This window comes from Chionomys nivalis, chromosome 1, assembly GCF_950005125.1.
Source record: "Chionomys nivalis chromosome 1, mChiNiv1.1, whole genome shotgun sequence".
NCBI lineage: Eukaryota > Metazoa > Chordata > Mammalia > Rodentia > Cricetidae > Chionomys > Chionomys nivalis.
In genome coordinates, this window is record NC_080086.1 from 67,290,568 (window position 1) to 67,313,508 (window position 22,941).

A 22,941-nucleotide genomic window follows, 5' to 3' on the forward strand; every position below is an offset into this window, starting at 1 on the left:
CTTACTTACACCTTCTGATTTGTAGCCTGCCTTTCTTGGTTTTCTTGCATCATTATAGAATGTACGGGCTCCAGTTATTGGTGTGTCATATACAATGTGGGGAAGGATCCAAGTAGTTATCTTTATAAGGTTAATTCTGTCACTTTTGGAATAATTGCTATTCATCTCTCCAAAAAACTTAGCACAAGCTCTTTGCCAATGTTCATTGTCTTTGCATATTTTTTCATCAGCAGTAAAAGGCACTATAATCTCTGCTGAGTCTATTTCTGCTAGCTGACAAAGTCTCAATTTTCCTTTTATGATTAATTCAGAGACATTTTCCACATAAGCTTTTAATTTTTTACGAGGTTTATATTGTAAAAAGATCCATTCTAAGATAATATCTTTACTTTGCATTAAAATTCCTGTAGGGAAAATTCTGGAAGGCAATATGACTAGAATGCATTTAAGATTTGGATTCACCATATCCACATGTGTTTCCTGTAATTTTTCTTCAACAACTATCAATTTCTTTTCAGGTTGAGCTGTTAATTCCCTGGGACTATTTAAGTCTTTGTTACCATCTAAGGTTTTGTTTAAATGAACTATTGGATCAGGTGTTATCCCAACACCTGGTCATAGACTGTAAATATTTCCTAACAATCTTTGAAAATCATTAGGAGTTCACAATCAGTCTCTCCTAATTTGTGCATTTATGTTCTAGTTTTATGTAAACCTATTTTTTTATGACCTAGGTAATTGACAGAATCTCTATATTTTTTCAGGAGCAATTTATATTCCCCATTTTGGCAAAACTTTCTTTAATTATTCAGACAATCTTTCTAAAGTATCTACATTTGAATCAGATAGCAAAATGTCACCCATGTAATGTTAAGTCATAGATTTAGGAAATTGTTTAGGAAATTATTTCCAATGGCTGACTTACAAAGTATTGGCACAAGGTGGGGCTATTGAGCATCCCCTGTGGGAGGACGTTCCACCAAGATTCAGTAAGTACTCATCTAGCATCTGTTACTCCTATTTGTACAGCCTTAGTTAATCTTTGTAAAAAGTCACTAAAGCGTTCTCTCTGGACCTGTTTAACCTTGGCATATGATTCAGTTCAGTTTCCTATTCTTGAATCCTGTCCCAAGCATTTAAGGCTGCTTTGTGGCATGGGGACAAGATTTGTTCATCATAAAGATCTTGAACCTGTGGGTCAGCATAAGTATCCTTGCCAAAAATTTGATCTTGGGAAGTCTCAAGTCCTTTTGATTTTCCCTCTTTTTTTTTTTTTTTTTTTTGGTTTTTTCGAGACAGGGTTTCTCTGTGGTTTTGGAGCCTGTCCTGGAACTAGCTCTGTAGACCAGGCTGGTCTCGAACTCACAGAGATCCGCCTGCCTCTGCCTCCCGAGTGCTGGGATTAAAGGCGTGCGCCACCACCGCCCGGCTGATTTTCCCTCTTGTTCTAACCAACTAACTTCTTTGGATCCTTTTGGGCATTTAGAACTTGATGCTTTTTCAGAGTAGATTACAGGGTAGGAAGCTAAAATCCTGGTAAGTCATCTCTGACAGGTACTGGTGATGTTAAATTCTGTCCTTGTACCTTCTTTCCCTGCTCATAAGCTCCAATAATTTCCTCAATCATTTCTAATCTTTTTACTACTGTCTTTTGGCTTGTATATATTTCTAGTGATTTCACTGAGGCACCTATCCTCTGGTACTCCTTCTGCAAATGTGATTCCAAGGTCTGAAGTTTTTCCTTTAAAGATAATATCTTATCTGTGGACATTATTTGGATAGTGTGCAGATTGCCTTCCTGGAAAGATAGTCTATCTGCTAACCTATCATAATTTTTAACAGATTTTGATTGTCAAATTTAGCAGTATGAATTCTTTCAGATACCCTTTGACATGGATTGAATTTTGCTTGTCAAATTAATGTTATCTTTTTCAATAGTATTAATTTTTTTTCATGTAACTTTGATTTTCGATGGTATTAATCCTGTCAGCTAGCTATTCATTATTAGTCTGTAAAGACTGCATTATTTGTAAAAGTGCCTCATTCTTGGCTCTGCTATCAAACCATTTACTTAAGGATATAACATGAAGAAAGAAACTGAGTCCCAATATCCAATAAATAGATATATCACAATAACCAAATAAGCCTTGCAGAATACAATCCATACTATCAACATAATGATTATTAAAATTTTGCATGGTAATATTGTCTGCAATTATAAAACTTTCAAGTTTATTGATTTATTTATTAGTCAAATAGTTACCTTTGTTATGAGATTCAGTAAATTGTTTTAGGTGTAGTAATCTTTATTGTCCAGCAGGTATTGCAGTTGCAGCTACATGGCGAAGAGTCATGACTGGAGGTGGCATGGGCAGTTCTGTGCTGCTTTGGTTTTTCACCTTGAGGCCTGGTTAAATACCAACAAATATGCTTTGCTTGGCAAATTAAAATCGATTAAATCAGTTCCATACATGGAACAAGGAGCCCAGAACTCACCAGAAGGGAACACAAACTGGGAGTTGCACAAGTTGCTGCATGACAGGGAATGCGGCAGTGGGGAGGGAAAAAATGTGCACCAGCCTGGGAAATTTCCAAGTCACTGTGCTTAGCCCCGCTGTTGCGGGTTTTACAAAAAACCACTTAGTAGATGAAAGCAAGACAGGTGGGCAGGGGTAGGAGACCTTCTGGGCCATGGACCATTTGGGCCTTTTAGACTGGTCCACCTGGTAGAGGTGGAGTTGGGATCCATGTGGGGCACCAGATGAAGATGGATGCTAAAAAGAAATTCCACACTAGCCCAGAATTGAGTATAATAAAGGGTTATTTATTTAGGGGTAGACTCACAGATCACAGTCTTCTGCTCTAATAGAGGAACAGCAACCGAATTCTGGAGCCGGGAGAGAGAGGGAGTGTGTTCTTTACATAGGCATTTATATTATAAGAGGCCATGCCCAAGTAGGCTGGTAACTTAGATGCTACTGGCTGAATGAGTTCCTACACATAACTATCCCTAATCCCAGTTCTAGGGAATCCAATGCCCTCATTTGCCCTCCATGGGCACAGTAGGCACACTTATGGTATACACTCATAAATGCAGGCAAAACAACACTCACATATGTAAATTAAAACATATATGTCTTTAAAATAAACAAATATTAAATTTATAAAGTATTTGTAGAATGTTTGAACTTGGTATATAAATCTGTTTTAAAATGGAATCAAATACAGTTGTTGTTGTTTTGTTTTTGAGACAGAAATTGAGGTAGACAAGCTCACCTCAGACTCACTATGTAGCCAAGGATCAGAGAATTCAGTTTCTTACAATCATAACTGTACAAAACAAATAGAACATTTGAATGAGTAATGGATTGCCACCTGCTTTGAATACTTTTAACTTACATTTATTTATCTATCATTTATAGCATATTTACTATATGTGTATCCTTGGGCATTTGTGCACCAGAGCCCAGGTGTAGAAATGGACTACACGTTGCCAGACCCTGCTCTTTCCTTGTACCATATGAGTAACAGGAATAGGTGATCAGGCTTGGCAGCAGTGACCATTACCTGCTGAGCTGTCTTGCTAGCTCTCTTTTGAGCATTTTGATCACTTTTAACTTTATACCATTAACTGAATGGTTAAATGATTTTACATACAAATGCTTGTATAAAACAATTAGCACATAAATATATCAGCAAGCCATAAATTACCATTTCTCCTCACAGATATATAAACTCTCATCACAGAAGACGGTATTGAGAAATTATTTGATGATGTCATTTGTAGAATGTCAACAAGAGGTTTTATGAAATCTCTGAAAATCTCAACATTATAAAATCAATAACTTTTTCCATCCCTGATTATAAACCTAACATATGTTCACTGTATAAAGGTTTAAAACAAAGAATAGTATTTAAAAGAATGATTACTCTCAGTCCTGCTTTTACTGTAAAGTTTATGTTGTTTTTCTTTGTGTGTCTGTGAGTTAATGCCTTGGTGTGTGCAGATGCTGGCAGAGGCCAGATGAGGGCATCAGGTCTCCTGGAGATGCAGGCAGGTGTGAGCCCACATGGCAGCTTGCAACCTTCTGTAAATCCAGTGCCAAGGAGCTGGATCCCTCTTCTCACTGCACCACCAGGCACACAATCCACATACATACAGAGATGGAAGCAGAACACTCGTTCACCACCAGGCACACATGAACAATCCACATACATACAGAGATGGAAGCAAAACACTCGTTCACCACCAGGCACACATGAACAATCCACATACATACAGAGATGGAAGCAGAACACTCGTTCACCACCAGGCACACATGAACAGTCCACATACATACATACATGGAAGCAGAACACTCGTTCACTTCATATAAAACAAGTCTTTAAAATAAGCAGTGTGGTGCTGGCACATGCTGACAAGTGAGAGTCTTAGGGACTCCAGCCCCTGCTCAGGTTACCTGCCTGCGCTCCCTGCTTGTGCTAGGCACACTATGTGTGTAGTTTAGTCTTCACTGTAGCTCTAGGATACTAGAGGAAGGAAACAGATTTGTTTGCTCTTTCTTGACTTCAAAATAAATTTCAAACTAGGAATGGTGAAGGACACCTGTAATTCTAGTACTCAGAAGCCTGGTAAGAAGGAGGATTGAGACTTTGAGGCCAATATGGGCTATGTAGCTAGAGAGCATCTCAAAAAGATTGTCACCCTGCTGAAAAAAAGCTACAGAAAAAAACAGAATTGAAACATTTAATGGTATGTCTTGTGCCTTCCATACCAGTTCACCACTACCTATAGCTTGTTGTCTGCTCTCTGGGGCTCTTCCATTTACCTTCCTTCATGTTCCCCTTAAAGTATTTGAAATAAGATGTTTACGTCATGGCACGTCTCTCTACAATGCCTGTAGGTGCCTTGTCTCTTGAAACTATCCTTTTTAAAATGATAAAAAAAGGATCAAAGTTGAGTTTTTTTTTTTAAAAGATAGCCCTGTCTTTCAGGACTCTGTGTACTGGTTTATTCAGGATCATTTGGAACAGTATTCATGGGTACAATCAGTGGTAATATCTTCAGACCACACCACACTTCCTCCTTTGGCCTCTAATCGGAAGTTTTACACTGCTGCTCCCATTATGGAGGAATCAAGTTTTAGACTGTTGATTGAGGGGAGCCTGGTCTCTCCACTATAAAGTGCACAGAGTTGAAAACTCTCTCCAACTCTGAGTGTTGTGCCAGAAAAAAGATTCAGATCTAAGCAATTCCTGGATCCAGTGACCACAACACCACCGCTTCACTGACTCAAAACCATCAAAGTCGTGGGGTTATGGCTGAGAACCACCACACCCAGATTTCACTTTTTAAGAAATTTCTTTGGGGGAGGGGCTGGCTAGTGAGCCACAGCTGGCAACTACACGTCAGAGGACAACTTTTGTGAATTGGTTTTCCTTCCACTGCGGGATCCTGCATTGAACTTACCTTCTTCACAGTAGAAAGAATGAGAGAAAGAAAAGGCACTAACCGCTGAGTGGCTTTTGGTATGAGCATTTGTTTGCACTCAAATGCCAGTGCACAATTTAGCCTGCTCAACAGTACTCCCAATGCATGAACACAGAAGAAGCTGCCTCACAATCCTCCTGACCCAGTGTAGGGTGTGCCCACTAGTCAAGGAGAGCTCTATATAAGCTTCCCTGGAACACAATACAATTGGTTTTCTTGTTTCAAGGGTGACCCATGCATCTGTGTGTGTGTCTGTGTATGTACGCGTGCATGTGTGTGTTTCAATCTCCAGCCCATTGCCTGACTCGTGAACCGTCCCATTGTAGACAGGCAGAACTGTACAATGGGGCTAAGTATACGAAACATAGGCACCCCAGAAAGCAAGAGTGTATTAAAACCCTCAAACCCCCAACTCAGTCATCACATGCATTAGAATCAGGTGTGCACCAGCTAGGAGTTTTATTGTTCATTATCTCACATGGCAGGGTTCACTGGTTCCTGAAGAGTGGATGGGAACTGCTTGCTGCACAGGAACATAGAACTCAGTCCCACTTCCTAAGCAAAAGGGAGGGGATGCTTTAACTGAATTGCAGGAACACCCGCTAACCTCCAGAACACACTTATGAAGTACTGTCCTGTCTTCTGGAAGCCCATGCTCATGTAAAGGGCCTGAGCACCTTTGGGCAAGATGCTGGTCTCGAGGACGACATCACTGTAGCCCTGGTCCCGTGCAAACTGGAGGATAGTTCTGATCAGTGCTTTCGCTATCCCCTGACCTCTATGCTGTGAGGACACAGACAGGTGAAAGAGTTCCAGCTGCTTCCTCCCTAATGGGGGATCCTTGACTGGTAGACCACCCACAATGCCCACCACCTCTCCCCCAAACTCAGCCACCCAGAAGCAGGAGCCACGTGCATTCATGTAGGACTTGGTGATGTCAGCCATGTCTGTGTGCAAACACTTGGCCACATACTTCTTCCACGGCTGTCTTGCAAGAAGCTTCATGAGAAGGAGCACAAAGAAGATGCTCATAGCAGCTAGCAGCCAGGAGCCAGACACCAGGACCATGACAAGCGGCACCCCAAGTAAGAGAAAAAAGGTCCTTGGCAGAGTCAGCATGTGGCGGAAGGTGGTGGGGATTTGCTCTTCCATTCCTCTTATGAACAAATCCAGGACACTTTTATAGTCACTGTCCTGGTACTGGCGGATGTGAATAGGAGCCATGGGAGATTTCTGGGTCTCAAATCTCGGCATCCGGGAGAGACAGGTATACCTGCCTGGCACTTTTCCTGAGGCCTGAAGAGGAAAGAAACCATGTAAGTGACCTGACCTTCTGCCTCCCAACCTCCCAAGACCCATTTAGCCTCTCTTCAAGGGTGTATCTTTCTGCTGTCACCAGACAGGAAGCAAGACTAACACCGGGAGAATATCTGTCCAGCAACACCTGACTACACCATTCTTCACCCTTCTAGAAGCCTTCTGCAGCTCTGGGTACATAAACAAGCCCAGAGATGCAGATGGACCCCATGTACCAATTAGGTCACTGTCTGTGGACTGTGCATTACAGGCATTGTGTTTCTAGGTTTTTCCTGCAGATCTCCTTCCCAAGCATTGTAACTTTAGATTACAGAGCTGGCAGAAATCAACAAACAAAACCACCCATTGCTGCAAACCCTTATCCTTGGGCCCTCGGCAGTTCTAGGACTCCAGTCCCAGGCTGAGACCCTCCCCACAGTGCTGCCAGTCTTACCTGCTACTGCACAACCAAGAGTGTCTGGAAGGACATCAGCCTCTGGTCGCATGCAGCACAGATAGCCTGGGTCTGCCTAACAACTAGTGAGCAGACCTGAGTTGGCACCTCACTGGTTGGATACTTGGTATTTGTTAATCATAGAGCTCAGGGTCACAGAGTTCTCCAGTGATAGGAGGGAGGCCACCCTCATTCACCTTGTGACTCTGGGTTAATAATTTGTAGAACACAGTGGAATGTAGATGCTCAACAGTTTTCACCTCCATGGAAGGGCTGTCACCTGCACTGTTCCCTTCAGACTGCAGCCATCTCTGCCCTTTTCAAGGCCAGCCTGGTCCTGCACATAACTGCTCAGAGCAGCCTGGTGTTGGGACGCACACACACTGGGCTCCCATGTCCTGCCACAGCAACAGGTCCTATAGCTGGACTTTTCTCTGTCCACGCTGTGCCTGGTCCTGTAAAACAAACCCTAGGGGACCCCACACTGCCCTTTTGCCCCTGCTCCTCACCGCCAGCCTCAGTCAGCACTAGTGTCCTTTTCAGCCCCAGCTATGGCGCCATCCAGATGGCGGGCACTAGACAGGGCACAGCTGCCTGAGTTCAGGGGCCTGATCAGAGCTTGAACATCATGCTTCCCACGAGGGTTAGCCGAGGTGATGCTTCCCTGCAACAAGCGAGAGGGACATCTGTGTCTAGAGTGTCCCCGTGGAAGGTGTTCTCTGTCTCTACCTCCAGCCCTAACCTGAAGGCCAGTGGGAAGCTGTACTGGCTCCATTTTCCCCAGAACCACTGTAGTCAGAGAAGCAGGCTCTGAGCAAGGTGCAGCGAAGGCTATGGCAGGATCTTACTTTGAGGAAGTTTTCATGCCAGCGGAGAATGGGACACTCTCAGAACTGTGACAAGGTCCAGTGGAGAAGATGCTGGGATGTCAGCACAGTGAGGCTTCTCAGAAGGATGAGCAGAGCAGAGCCAACACCTCAGAAAAGGTTCATCTCCTGAGCAGGGAGGGGAGAGAAGCAGGGAAGCTCCTGAGACAGCCCTTGGGAAGGGGGCCCTTAAAGGCACACGTGTCTACACCAGCAGGGACCTGGCTATACAGGACCCAGAACACAGTCAAGTAGTGCACATATCCCATTCCAGATGCACGTGAGGCCATGAGGATGCATTTTAGTGGGGAAGCAAAGTGACAAGGGTAGTAGTGGAGACACGTGGGTGTTCCTGGGAGAACAGGGTGCCAGGTGTGCAGGTGGCATGCTGCAGAAGCCCCGGGCCAACAGGATGTCGTGAAAATTCAATCACTCTGGGCTCCCAAGAGGAACCCTGTGCCATAGCTGAGAGTTAGGCACAATGAGAAGCACTTTGTTCCTTAATTGCTTAAAGGTCTTGTTTGTCCAAAACATTGTGGGCTTAGTTGGGTTATTGTTTGCAAGGGAGCCTCGTTCAGTATAGACTGAGGAGACACCAGCACTAGCTGAGTGTGGAAGACTTGTGTGCCCTGTCCATTAGGACACAGGCCAGACAGGGACATCTGCACCACTTGAGGGCATTTAGTGCAGAAATGACCAGGGTCAGCACCAGTCACCTAGGGATAAGCAGGACAGCTTCACAGCCTGCAGCAGAGCATCTGGGTTCACTCTTGGCTCTGGGTATGACTCAGCAGAAAACCCTGGCTTCCCTCCCCATAACTGCTTCCCTCTCAGAAGACAGCTGTGATGCTGACAGCAATGGAAAGAGCAAAGACAGTTTATATCACCTGAGCGCAGAACATGGGAACACAGCTAAACCGTTGAGTTTTTCTTTATATATTTAGCAAAACCGAGAGAACTTATTTTAAAAAGAAAGAAAGAAAGAAAGTTAGAAAGTTCTTGGTCACTGAAAGGTAATGCAAAAGTGTCAACTCTTTCATTGTTGTTGTAATTATTTGGGTTTCTGGAAGGTTTCATCATGTAGCCTACACTGTCCTGGAACTCACAGACTCTTGCTCCTCCCTCACAAGCGCTGGAATTAGACATGCAGCACTAAGTAGTGTCTATTTTAAAACATGGACAAATATATATATATATATATATATATATATATATATATATATATTAAAAAGAACAAATACCACAAAGTTAAATTTCATTTCTGATTGTCTAAGGTTTTTAACAAACGGGGGATGGGTTCTTGATACACATTCAATTGTTAGGGTTGCTAATATCATATAAGACGGTACAGAGAGCTATGGCCAAGAAGCTGTCAGTTACAGAGGTGTGCTCTGGCAGCACAGCTGTCTTGTGCACTGAGAGTATCGCTGTCCTCTTAAAGTATCAGTGCTCTTCATTCTGGTCATTGCACAGTGAGCAAACACAACCTAAGGATTTCCAACAGGGAGGAAAAATGTGTTGTCCCCCCCAAATTGGTTTTGTGTTTTTAACAGTGGGGAGAAGAACCCTTGGCATTCCTGAAGACAGTTTGCTCTTAGTGTAACTCATTTACAAAATCTTACAAGAGTTAAACACAGCACCCATTTTTCACCATGAAATTCATATTGAAGTTTATCAATATCAGAGATTTTAAACCTAGTCCATTTACAACATAATGTGGACTTTTATCAAAATTTGTCGTCTAAGGCCTCTAACACCACGTCCAATGTCCATATACTCGACTCCTAGAAGTCTAATTCTGACTCACCGCCCCCGCCCCATCAATAGCACCCCAGGAGCGTCCTCCCCGAGCCCTGTCCACCAGTAATGCAATTCTAACCTATCCCAATGGTCACAGGATCCTTCATAAGGAAGTTAGGGTTGAAAGAAAGCCCTAACTCTACAGCATGGGGTCCTGCACGTGCATCTGAACCCTGCCTGACTCCTCTCCCGCCCAAAGTCCTGTACTCAGCTTCTAGGGGCCATTCTTCCCCAAGGGGAAGAGGGAGGCCTGTCCTTGGTCCTTACTGCCTCAGTCCCTCTCACAAAAGTCGCTTCCCTGGGCACAGGCCGGGCTGCTCTCCAAAGCGCCTCCCTCCCAGCACTGGGCCTCCCGGTGACTGTGAGATTCGCACACACCCCCACCTGCATCAGCCTCGGGCAGCGCCTCGGCGCGCGCAACCGAGCGAACCTCTGGCCTAAGCTGCCAAGCTGCGCTCCGGAAGCTACGTTGCTCTCCACGCGGGGCCAGGGAGGGCTCTGGTAAACACAGGGGCCGGGAGACGCAAGCAAAGCCCACAAACCTGTGACCGCGAGGAACGAGGCGACGTTCGCGCTGGCGGAACTCACTATCAGTCTCACGTCCGTACAGGAAGACCTTCCCCTCGGAAACTAACATCGCCACTTCCGGAAGTGCCCAGTCTCCTCCAAAATAAAGTGGGTGATGATTCTGAGTGTGCTTATGCAGACTCCTCTCCCGTGTGAGGGCAGCTTGTGGATGCGAAGGGGAGGAGTCTTGTAGGAACCTACCTGTAGAAGGGTCCAAGCCATGGGTGGAGGCTGGAAATTGATGTCAGGTTTTGAATCTACTAAAGGTTTATGTTGTGGCTTTTGGGAGATGTCCCCACTTCCTGTGATAAGAGGAGTATTAACCTAATGAAGCAAGCACACCTTTCCACTACTAGAGACCCCACTATGGGGACTCTGCCTTGTGCTGTTCCTGCAGCCACGGGGAGCAACCTGGGCCCCACAGACCTCAGCGGTTTACTTCCAAGACTTAGTTAACATAAATTACAGTCCCTTTATCAAGAGTAGTTTAGGAAGGTGATGTGTAATCCCTGAGCCTTCCAGCTAGACTAAACGTGCCATAACTTGTTTTTCATTTCCCTTGTTTGGAGTTTATGGTTTTCTTTGCATGGAAGGTGTACAGTGATGTGTGCAATGAAGACAAGCGGAAGTGGAGGAATGCTAGGCTGCTGCCGTTACTCTTCTATTTAGGATAATGAAGAAAGGACATCAAAAGCACAGCTTGAATCAGTGACTGGAGAAGGTCGAAAAGGAAATCCTGTGTGTATCTGGACAACAGTTTAAGAATTCCAGCACTCAGGAGGCATGAGCAGGCAGGCCTCTGTGAGATTGAGGCCACCCTGGTCTACAGAGCATGTTCAATCAGAAATCCAGAAAAATAATTCATTTAAACAAAACCTTAGATGGTGATAAAGACTTGAATAGTCCCATAGAATTAACAGCATAAACAGAAAAGGAATTGACAATTGCTGAGGAGAAATTACAGGAGGCACATGTGGATAGCGTGAATCCAAATCTTAATTGTATTCTAGTCATATTGCCTTCTGGAATTTCCCCTACAGAAATTTTAATGCAGAGGGATGATATCATCTTAGAATGGATCTTTTTACCACATAAACCAAGTAAAAAATTAAAAATTTATGTAGAAAAAGTCTTTGAATTAATTATAAAAGGTAAAGTGAGACTTAGCAGGTATAGACCAGCAATAGCACAGTGCCTTTCACTCTGATGAACTAAAAAGGTTATGGAAGACAATGAATCGTGGCAAAGAGCTTGTGCTAATTTTTGGGAGAAATTAATAGCAATTATCCCAAAAGCGATAGACTTAACCTTATAAAGAGAACTTCTTTGATTCTTCCCTGAATTGTACATGATGCTCCAATAACTAGAGCCCACACCTTTTATACTGATACCAACAAATCAGAGAAGGCAGGATACAAATCAGAAGAATTAAGTAAGGTGGAACAAAGCCCTTATACTTCTGTCCAGAAGGCAGAATTATATGCTATTCTCGTGGTGCTAAGGGACTTTAAAGAACCTCTTAATATAGTTACTGATCCACAATATGCAGAAAGAGTTTTCTTACATATTGAAACCACTGAATTTATACCATATGATACAGAATTGACTTCATTATTTATCCAGGTGCAAGACATAATCAGGACTAGGCTTTGTCCTGTATACTTAACATGCATCCAATCCCATACAGGTCTGCTAGTGTAGGAGGGTCTTCTGTTTCTGTGTTGTATTCATTGGTTGAATAAAGAGAGTGCCTTGGCCTTTTGAGAGGACAGCCCTTAGGTGGGCAGAGTAGACAGAACAGAATGCTGGGAAGAAGGCAATGTGGCAGACGACATGCTTCTCCTGCCCAAGATGGATGCTGGTTAGGCTCATGCTGGTAAGTCACAGTCAAGTAGCGATACACATTAATGGAGATGGGTTAAATTAGCCAATAAGGGGTTGGAGATAATGGGCCAGACAGTGTTTTGATCAATACAATTTCCATGTGGTTATTTTGGGGCTAAGCTAGCCGGGCGGGACGGATGCATTCCCCCTTCTACAACAGTCTGCCAGGTTCTCTAGCACAACGTAATGCAGAAATTGATCAATTATTGATTGGAAGCATGTTGCAGGCCTCTGAATTTCTTTAAAAATATCATGTCAATAGCAAAGGTTTAAGGAAAGAGTTTTTTTTTTTCATGGCAACAAGGATATTATAAAGAGATGCCCTACTTGCTCTTTCTATAACCAAACACTACTACTTGCAGGGACTTAGCCAAAGGGCACTCAAAGGAATGAAATCTGGCAGGTGAATGTGTTCCACTTTGCAAAATTTGGAAAATTAAAATATGTACACCACACCATTGACATTCAGGTTCTTGTTGGGCAACTGCTTTAAGCTCAGAAAAGGCTAATTCAGTGATCATGCATTTATTAGAAGTTGTGGCCATCATGGGTATACCTCCACAAAAGAAGACAGATAATGGTCCAGCATATGTCTCTAGGAATATGAAACAGTTTCTTGCTTATTATAATATTAAGCATGTTACAGGTATACCACACAATCCTACAGGTCAGGCAGTTATAGAAAGATCAAATCAAACAATAAAGGATATGTTAAATAAATAAAAAGGGGTAAAAATGCTCCCAGAAATAGATTATATTATGCTTTATTAACCTTGAATTTTCTTAACGCTAATGAGAAAGGGTCAACATCAGCAGAAAGACATTGGATAATAGAAAAGTCTTCTGAATTAAATCAACCATTTTTATTTCAAGGATGTCTTGACCTCACAATGGAAGCCAGAAGATGTGTTATGTTGGGAAAGGGGTTTTTCCACAGGAGAAGAAAAACTATGGATACCATCAAAATTAATAAAGATACAGTTTGTAAGGGAGAAACCTCTTGAGAAAGAGAATTGACAGCTCATCCACAATGGTGACAACCATACAGAGGGTAAGGAAACTTCATAAGGGTTGGGGCAGGGTTCTGTTCTTATCTTTGCAGGAAAATACTCATCTTCAAAAAAATTCAAGAGACCCTGGATGTTTGGGTGCCAACAGAAGGAAAATTAACTATCCACTAAGGATCATCAAGAAAAAGGAATCTGATTTATGAGATCAGGTAACTGATACAAATACATTTAAAGATATATATATATGTGTGTGTGTGTGTGTATGTGTGTGTGTGTGTATGTTTGTGTGTATGTATTTATGAATATTTAGAGCTGGCTTTGGAATTGGACACTGGCTCTGACCCTCTCTAAATCCAAACACATTGTGAAAATAAAAATTCAGAGTTCCTGTCTCATATCAGGAGCCATGATATGGGACAGAAAGAAAAAAAAAACATTTAGAAAACAATTTTACTTTTCTTCATAACTACTTTTGTCTCTATCATACCTTCCATTGAATATATATGTGTGTGTGTGTATATCAATAATGTTTAAGTTTTCCACAATGAACAATGAATTTTCCTGCAGTAATCTTTGAAGTTTCCAGAAAGAAGATGGGACCCCGCAACAACTCACCTGGTTGATATGATGTCATGATACTGATAGTGCTACTACAAGACCTGTTTTGGGTACCAGCTGCTCAAGATGGTTCCAACTTGGTTAGCTGATTTGGTGCACTTTTTTACACTGTTCTGGCCAGACTTCCAGCAAATACTCAGAGACTATTTGCAATTATCTCAGGCAGTAATCTTGGACATTAACTATCATTTTACTTTCACAGGATCCTTTAGAAAGAACATCGCCCTCATGACAGCTGGAAGGACTTCTAGAAGACAATGTCCCCTGTCCTAACAAAGTTTGTCCTCAGGGTTAGGGACATCATTTAGGGGTTGATTATAATTGATATAGGGTTGGGAGTACAGTCTCAGGGATTTCTTCGAAAAAAAAGAAAAAGAAAAATTGGATGGGATAATAGATTAGTATGAGCTTACTCACACTAATAATAATAGTGATTAATAGAGTGAATACTTGTGAGTTATTATTTATAGGCAATTACATTGGTATAGATTCTTGCATATTGATACAAGGCTAAATTATATTGAATATTGTATGCATGCATGCTTCTACCTCTGCTTAAAACATTTTATATACTGATATATATCTATCATATTGTGATGTACATTTCTACGTCTGATCAAGATACTTATACATTGTTTATATTTTGAGTTCATTGTCCTCATTTGTTGCACATTTGTTTTTTGTTTTTTTTTTTTTTTTTGGTTTTTTGAGATAGGGTTTCTCTGTGGTTTTGGAGCCTGTCCTGGAACTAGCTATTGTAGACCAGGCTGGTCTCGAAGCACATTTGTTTTTGTATAATATTCTATCTAATATGAAGTCTTTAAGTTATATAGGTATTAAGAGTTATAGATCAATAGTCATCTATGTTTGTCATGCTTAAAGTTAGACTAATCAGGTTCTTTAGATACATAGAGATTATATTCTGCATAGACAGGTCATCTTCAACCACTTCAAAGAGCTGTAGAATATTGCATTTAAATAACTTAGGGTTCTGTTTCAGTGAGACACGATTGGTCCTGGCAGCACCCGATCTATTCTTGAGAGAATGTTGAGCACCGAAGATACTCCACTTAGAGCTTGTTTTCTTCTTGGAAAAACTGGCCTTTGGAAAAAGAAATGCCCATGCATCAACCACTGACAAGATACATGATGTCCAGAAATGGATAAGCAGGACTGTCAAATCTTGCCATTACAGGGTAAGATGGTTTTGAAAAATTTCCTGCCTCTTAAAGTGGTCTATAAGTTGGTTGCTTCAACATTGCAAATGAGACTTTGGGTGATTGCCCAGGTAGCCAGTTGTCTCTGTCATTTGTTGCACATTTTGGAAGTTGCTTGATTGCATTCCCTGCTTACTCAAGTAATATTATTTCCCTTCTTGGATCTTCGATGGGGTTGAAAACTAGATAGTTGTAGTTACTGTCCTCTCATGACTTCGTCAAGTTATTTATTATACTAGTTAGGATAGGATAATTATTGACTATATTATTGTATATAATTTTGAATTAGGCTTAGAACTCTCTTATTTAAACAAAAGGGGAGGTGCTGTAGGAAGTCTTACAGCCAGTGGTTATGTGCCCATTGGGGCATGGCCTCTTATACTATATAATCTGATGTAGAACATACATCTGCTCTCTTTCCAGTTGCTGGATTCAGTTTCTGTTGTTCATTAAAGCAGAAGATTCTGATTTGTGAGTTTACACCTAAATAAATAACCATTTATTTCTCAATTCTGAGCTACTGTGCGAATTCTTTTAAGTGTCCTTCAACATTTCACTGCATAGAAAATAGCTGCACAGAAAGTTTAATTAAGACAGCATCGTGGTTATCTGAAGTGGTAAAAGCAAATTTTTCTAATGTCCCTGTAAGGAGACTCCAGTGACTGCATGCGCAGGTGTGTGTGTTTGTGTGTGTGTGTCAGGGGCAGTGTTCTGGGTGTGTGAAGACCCATATTTTATTTCTGAGAAAACAGATCTCTCTACATGAAGACAACAGGACTTTTGAACCGCAAACAAGGGGGATGGGGAGGGTTAGAAATTTACTTTCCCTGAAGTCCTGGGGTAAATGAGCTTTCTTATAATTTATATAAATCTGCTTTTCTCCTTAATGAAAGTCACACTCTGAGGACACGAACATGAGCTAAAACAGCTCAAGGCCCTGGGATGTTAGTCTTTTTCCCCACAGGCCTTTGATGCTTGAATCAGTCTCCAACACGTGGGAGTTCCTGTCTTGTATCTGGACTGGGCTTAGCTGAAATAAAAACCTGTGTGAGTAAAGGCCAAGCCACAGAAAACTCGGTGCATACATGTATAAAACTGTCAAGGAGTTTTTAAAAATGGGCTCAAAATATCAGCCACTAATCTGAGAAGGTCAATGACCACAGGCCAATGACTTCCTGGGACACAGGAACAGAGAGACTTCCATGTTCATTCCCACACTTATATTCAATCAGCAAAGTGTCCTTAGGCTCGGTGAGCTGCCCCTCCGGCCCAACTGTAAATTCTAGTGCACAGACTCAACAGCAAAATGTATGCATTGTTTTTGCATTGCTCCTAATGCATCTGTAATATGGGGTATTGGGGACTGCAGACGCTCAGACCCTGAGTTTTCTGTGACCCCTTGCCTGCTGGAGTAAACAACTTGCTTTCCTATGCTTACAGCTGTTCTGAGCACGAGACCTTCATGAGTTTCTGATGGCAGAGGAGTGGTTTCTCTTGGGCTTCCAGCTGAAAAATCCCCAGAGCTAGAACGAGGCCATTAGTCAAGGAGAGCCTTATATAAGCTGCCCTGGAACAGAATAAAATTGGCCTTCTCAGCATTCTTGTTTTCAGGGTGTACCCCCCCCCTTGTGTGTGCATGTTTCAATCTCCAGCCCCTTGCCCAGCTCATGAACCATCCCATGGTAGACAGGCAGAACTCTACAATAGGGGTAGGTATATAAAACACTGGCACCCCAGAATCCAAGAGTGTGTTAGAACCTTCAAACCCCCAACTCAGTCATCACATGCATTAGAATCTGGTGTGCACCAGCAAGGAGTTTTTATTGTTCATTACGCCTACATGACAGGGTTCACTGGTTCATGAAGAGTGAATGGGATGTGCTTCCTGCACAGGAACAAAGGTCTCATTCCACTTCCTAAGCAGAAGGAAAGGAATGCTTAAATTGAATTGCTGGAATATCCACTAATCTCCAGAATGCACCCAAGAAGTACTGTCTTGTCTTCCGGAAGGCCATGCTCATGTAAAGGGCATGAGCACCTTTCTGCAAGATGCTGGTCTCAAGGACGACATCACTGTAGCCCTGATCCCGTGCAAACTGGAGGAGAGTTCTGGTCAGAGCTTTTGCTATTCCCTGTCCACGATGCTGTGAGGACACAGACAGGTGAAAGAGCTCCAGCTGCTTCCTCCCTAATGGGGGATCCTTGACTGGTAGACCACCCACGATGCCCACCAACTCTCCCCCAGACTCAGCCACCCAGAAGCATGAGCCACGTGCATTCATGTAGGACTTGGTGATGTCAGCCATGTCTGTATGCAAACACTTGGCCACATATTCCTTCCAGGGCTGTCTGGCAAGGAGCTTCAGCAGAAAGAGCACAAAGAAGATGCTCATAGCAGCTAGCAGCCAGGAGCCAGACACCAGGACCATGACAAGCGGCACCCCAAGTAAGAGCAGGAGGGTCCGGGGCAGCGTCAGCAGGTGGCGGAAGGTGGTGGGGATGTGCTCTTCCATGCCACTTATGAACAAATCCAGGACACTTTTATAGTCTCTGTCCTGGTACTGGCGGATGTGAATAGGAGCCATGGGAGATTTCTGGGTCTCAAATCTCGGCATCCGGGAGAGACAGGTATACCTGCTGGCACTTTCCCTGAGGCCTGAAGAGGAAAGAAACCATGTAAGTGACCTGACCTTTTGCCTCCCAACCTCCCAAGACCCATTTAGCCTCTCTTCAAGGGTGTATCTTTCTGCTGTCACCAGACAGGAAGCAGACACAAACACTGGGAGCATGTCTGTCCAGCAACACCTGACTCCATCCTTCTTCACCCTTCTAGAAGCCTTCTGCAGCTCTAGGTACATAAACAAGCCCAGTGCTGCAGGTGGACCCCATGCACCCATTAGGTCACTGTCTGTGGACTGTGCATTAGAGGCATTGTGTTTCTAGGTTTTTCCTGCAGATCTCCTTCCCAAGCACTGTAAAACTTTAGATTACAGAGCTGGCAGAAATCAACAAACAAAACCACCCATTGCTGCAAACCCTTATCCTTGAGCCCTCGGCAGTTCTAGGACTCCAGTCCCACGCTGAGACCCTCCCCACAGTGCTGCCAGTCTTACCTGCTACTGCACAACCAGAGTGTCTGGAAGGGCATCAGCCTCTGGTCGCATGCAGTTGAGATAGCCTGGGTCTGCCTAACAACTGGTGAGCAGACCTGAGTTGGCACGTCACCGGTTGGATACTTGATATTTGTTAATCATAAAGCTCAGGGTCACAGAGCTGGAAACTGAATGTGAGTCCACTCCCATTCACCTTGTGATTCTGGGTTAATAATTTGTAGATCACAGTGGAATGTGGATGCTCAACAGTTTTCACTCCCATGGAAGGGCTGTCACCTGCACTGTTCCCTTCAGACTGCAGCTACTTCTGCCCTCTTTCAAGGCCAGCCTGGTCCTGCACATAACTGCTCAGAGCAGCGTGCTGTTGGGACACACACACACTGGGCTCCCATGTCCTGTCACAGCAACAAGGTTCTTTAACTGGACTTTTCTCTGTCCATGCTTTACCTAGTCTTGATAAAATAAACCCTAGGGGACCCCACACTGCCCTTCTGCCCCTGCTCCTCACCACCAGTCTCAGTCAGCGCTAGAGTCTTTTTCAGCCCCAGCTATGATGCCATCCAGATGGCGGGCACTAGACAGGGCACAGCTGCCTGAGTTCAGGACCTGCTCAGAGCTTGAACATTATGCTACCCACATGGGTGAGCCAAGGTGTTTCTTCCCTACAAGTGAGAGCAACATTTGTCTCTACAGAGTGTCCCTGTGGAAGGTGACTGCCTCTGCCTCCAACCCTAACCTGAAGGCCAGTGGGAAGCTGTACTGGCTCCATTTTCCCCAGAACCACTGTAGTCAGAGAAGCAGGCTCTGAGCAAGGTGCAGCGAAGGCTATGGCAGGATCTTACTTTGAGGAAGTTTTCATGCCAGCGGAGAATGGGACACTCTCAGAACTGTGACAAAGTCCAGTGGAGAAGATGCTGGGATGTCAGCACAGTGAGGCTTCTCAGAAGGATGAGCAGAGCAGAGCCAACACCTCAGAAAAGGTTCATCTCCTGAGCAGGGAGGGGAGAGAGGCAGGGAAGCTCCTGAGACAGCCCTTGGGAAGAGAGTCCCTAAAGGCACACGTGTCTAACACCAGCAGGGACCTGGCTATACAGGACCCAGAACACAGTCAAGTAGTGCACATATCCCATTCCAGATGCACGTGAGGCCATGAGGATGCATTTTAGTGGGGAAGCAAAGTGACAAGGGTAGTAGTGGAGACACGTGGGTGTTCCTGGGAGAACAGGGTCCCAGGTGTGCAGGTGGCATGCTGCAGAAGCCCCGGGCCAACAGGATGTCGTGAAAATTCAGTCAGTCTGGGCTCCCAAGAGGAACCCTGTGCCATAGCTGAGAGTTAGGCACAATGAGAAGCACTTTGTTCCTTAATTGCTTAAAGGTCTTGTTTGTCCAAAACATTGTGGGCTTAGTTGGGTTATTGTTTGCAAGGGAGCCTCGTTCAGTATAGACTGAGGAGACACCAGCACTAGCTGAGTGTGGAAGACTTGTGTGCCCTGTCCATTAGGACACAGGCCAGACAGGGACATCTGCACCACTTGAGGGCATTTAGTGCAGAAATGACCAGGGTCAGCACCAGTCAGCTAGGGATAAGCAGGGCAGCTTCACAGCCTGCAGCAGAGCATCTGGGCTCACTCTTGGCTCTGGGTATGACTCAGCAGAAAACCCTGGCTTCACTCAGAGAACTGCCTTCCCTCTCAGAAGACAGCTGTGATGCTGACAGCAATGGAAAGAGCAAGGACAGGTTACATCACCTGAGTGCAAACACGGGAACACAGCTAAACCGTGGAGTTTTCTTTATTTCAAAAAACAGAGATTTATTAAGCTAAAAAGAAAGTTCTTGGATTCTGTGAGGTGATCCAAATTTTCAACTATTTTGTGAGGGCAGCATGTGGATGCCAAGGGGAGTAGTCTTGTTGAAACCTTCCTCTGGAAGTGATCAATGCCATGGATGGAGGCTGGAAATTGAGATTAGGTTTTGAGTCTACTAAAGGTTTATATTGTGGCTTTCGAGAGGATAGAAAAAATATTAACATAAATAAAATGAGTACACCTTTCCACTACTAGAGACCCCACTACGGGGACTCTGCTTTGTGCTGTTCCAGCAGTCTCGGGGAGCATTCCTGGACCCCACAGCCCTCAGCGGTTTATTTCCAAGACTTAGTTAACAGAAAATACGATCCCTTTATCAAGAGTAGTTTAGGAAGGTGATATGTAATCCCTGAGCCTTCCAGCTAGACTAAACGTGCCATAACTCGTTTTCCATTTCCCTTGTTTGGAGTTTGTTTTTATACTTTTCTCTGCATGGAAGCATAGAATGCTAGGCTGCTGCCATTCCTCTCCTATTCAGGATAATGAAGAAAGGACATCAAAAGCACATTTTAAATCAGTGATTGGAGAAGGTCAAGAAGGAAGTCCTGTGTGTATCTGGGAGAGCAGCACTGTGGCAACAGTTTAAGAATTCCAGCACTCAGGAGGCAGAGGCAGGCGGACCTCTGTGAATGAGGCCATCCTGGTCTACAGAGCAAGTTCCAGGAGAGCCAGAAATTCAGAAAAACCAGACAGCTAGAGAAACTTGTTTAAAAAAAAAAAAGAGACAAAAACAAATCCAACAAAGAAAAAACTCTGAGACAGAAAACTGGCTTGCAGTCTTACATACAATGGTATGTGTATGTGTGTGTTCCCTAGTTTTGGGGGTGTAACACGGGCTTTGTGCTGGTAGGCAAACACTCTGCCATGGAGCTACATCCACATTTTGCTTTCAATTTTTAAATTCATTATGACAGAAGAAGTCTGGCAGCCCAAGACCTGGCATGGTGGTACAGGCCTCTGAGTTCAAGGCTAACCAGGAAGATAATAAGACCCTATCTTGAAAAAAAAAAAAAAAAAAAAAGACTGGCATTCATATAAATATCCTAAAAAGTAGTAAAAAAAAAAAAAGTAGTTAGAATAGATTATAAATGCTTAACAAATATGTTAAAGGAAAAATTAAAACAGTTCATATGAAAAGAGTCTCAACCTCAGTCATGGATGGATCATAGACCTGCATGTGGAGTGATACAAGCACTTTACAAGAGTTCACTGCCTTACAAAACTGAAGTGAGCACTGGGGATATAATTCAAGTGCTAAAGTGCTTGCTTTGCAAGTCAGAAACCTCAGTTGGATCTCTCGACCCCACACTTAGAAAGAAAATAAGAAAAGAAAGAAAGGCTCTGTGTGGCGCTGCATGCTTGTAACCCAGCTCAAAGGAGGCAGAACCAGTGGCACCACCCAGCTCACTGCTCAGCTAGCCTAGCTCACTTGGTAAGTTTGTTCTGGCACAAACAGCTATTCTGCAGGCTTCTCCTGGTCCATGCTTTTGGTGCAACTTTAGTCATTACTGCAGCCCCAAGACACTAGGATGGAGGAAACCCACTTATTCTGTTTACTTAAAAAAATTCAAGCCAGGTGGAGGTGGTGCATGCCTTTAATGTCAGCACTCTGAAGGCAGAGGCAGGTGGGTCACTTGAGCTTCAGACCAGCCCATTCATAAAGTGAGCTTCATGACAGCCAAGGCTATATAGGGAAAGCTGTCTCAAAAAAATAAAATAAAATAAATAAAAAAAGATTTCAAACTAGGCCTGGTGGAAGAACCCTGTAATCTGGAGTTCAGGAGCCTGAGAGAGGGAGGACTGAGAATTAGAGGCCAGTCAGGGCTATGCAGCAAGATGCTATCTCAAAGGGGGAAAAAAGAATTTTATTCAATCCTATAGATTAAACCTAATTGCTGTGGGGAATTCTGTAGTGTTGGTAAGAAAAACAGACACTTTCTTAGCCTGGGGGAACTAGGGTCCTGGAGAACTTGATAGTCACAAAAGGAGTTCTAGCAGTGGCTTCTGGATGCTCATCCTGAGAATTCAAAGACTGAAATGCATGGACCACAGAGGTGAGTTTAGAGACAAGATTATCATAGCCTTCTAGTTAGACGCTTACAAGGAAGATAGACAGACATTGATGGAGGAAGGTCATTGGTTAATTAAAAAAGAAACTGCTTGGCCCTCATAGGTTAGAACATAGGTGGGTGGAGTAAACAGAACAGAATGCTGGGAGGAAGAGGAAGTGAGTTCAGATGCAGGGCAGCTCCTCTCAGAGTCAGACACGATGAAGCAAGCCGCCAGGTCAGACATGCTGAATCTTTCCCGGTAAGACTGGTGCTACACAGATTATTAGAGATGGGTTGATCGGGATATGAGAATTAGCCAGTAAGGGCTAGAGCTAATGGGCCAAGCAGTGTTTAAAAGAATACAGTTTGTGTGTTGTTATTTCGGGGCATAAGCTAGCCAGGCGACCTGGAGCTGGGGCGGCAGGAACACAGCCCGCAGCTCCTACTACAAGACATGCCATTTGAGTTAACCCGGTGTGGAGGGCAGCACGTGGCGGACAAGCAGACACATGGTGGGACTGGGGCTGCACAGACAGAGTGAGGGAGCCCAGAACACCAGCGCAAGTGAACTTAGGCACTGGCCAGCACCCTAAAGGGACAGAGGGGCAGACACAAGGAACCTCATGGCTCAGACAGAGACTGCTTTCAGGGCCAAGGATTCTGGGAAGGAAAGGTATTGGCTCATTAAAGGGCTAAATAAAGTAAGAT

At 43.7% G+C, this 22,941-nt stretch overlaps 2 protein-coding genes and 1 long non-coding RNA gene across 10 annotated transcripts; 1 reads left to right on the plus strand and 2 right to left on the minus strand.

Moving 5' to 3' along the window:
• Positions 1–5,933: 5,933 nt before the first annotated feature.
• LOC130882457 (probable N-acetyltransferase CML1) lies at positions 5,934–10,533 on the minus strand. 7 transcript variants are annotated; one of them, XM_057782560.1, is made up of 7 exons: positions 10,292–10,493; positions 8,995–9,065; positions 8,090–8,236; positions 7,751–7,905; positions 7,439–7,639; positions 7,242–7,324; positions 5,934–6,787 (listed from the first exon to the last, which is right to left on the minus strand). In XM_057782560.1, the coding sequence occupies exon 7, from the start codon at positions 6,743–6,745 to the stop codon at positions 6,047–6,049; it is 699 nt and encodes a 232-aa protein (XP_057638543.1). In that variant the 5' UTR covers positions 6,746–6,787; positions 7,242–7,324; positions 7,439–7,639; positions 7,751–7,905; positions 8,090–8,236; positions 8,995–9,065; positions 10,292–10,493; the 3' UTR covers positions 5,934–6,046. The 7 variants fall into 7 exon arrangements, with proteins under 7 accessions (XP_057638543.1, XP_057638522.1, XP_057638533.1 ...); XM_057782539.1 differs by lacking the exons at positions 7,242–7,324; positions 7,439–7,639 and having other exon boundaries at positions 10,292–10,492; XM_057782550.1 differs by lacking the exons at positions 7,242–7,324; positions 7,439–7,639; positions 7,751–7,905 and having other exon boundaries at positions 10,450–10,518.
• Positions 10,534–10,676: 143 nt separating this feature from the next.
• On the plus strand, positions 10,677–15,711 carry LOC130882468 (uncharacterized). 2 transcript variants are annotated; one of them, XR_009057837.1, is made up of 3 exons: positions 10,677–13,577; positions 14,987–15,182; positions 15,627–15,711. It is a non-coding gene; the product is annotated as an uncharacterized LOC130882468 (long non-coding RNA). The 2 variants fall into 2 exon arrangements; XR_009057836.1 differs by having other exon boundaries at positions 10,677–13,409.
• Positions 15,712–17,007: 1,296 nt separating this feature from the next.
• LOC130881755 (probable N-acetyltransferase CML1) lies at positions 17,008–19,460 on the minus strand. The gene is made up of 2 exons (XM_057781530.1): positions 19,159–19,460; positions 17,008–17,859 (listed from the first exon to the last, which is right to left on the minus strand). The coding sequence occupies exon 2, from the start codon at positions 17,816–17,818 to the stop codon at positions 17,120–17,122; it is 699 nt and encodes a 232-aa protein (XP_057637513.1). The 5' UTR covers positions 17,819–17,859; positions 19,159–19,460; the 3' UTR covers positions 17,008–17,119.
• Positions 19,461–22,941: the final 3,481 nt, after the last annotated feature.

Coding starts and splice junctions, on each gene's coding strand:
- LOC130882457 (XM_057782580.1), bottom strand. CDS start 6,745: ATGCCGAGATTTGAGACCCAGAAATCTCCCATGGCTCCTATTCACATC.
- LOC130881755 (XM_057781530.1), bottom strand. CDS start 17,818: ATGCCGAGATTTGAGACCCAGAAATCTCCCATGGCTCCTATTCACATC.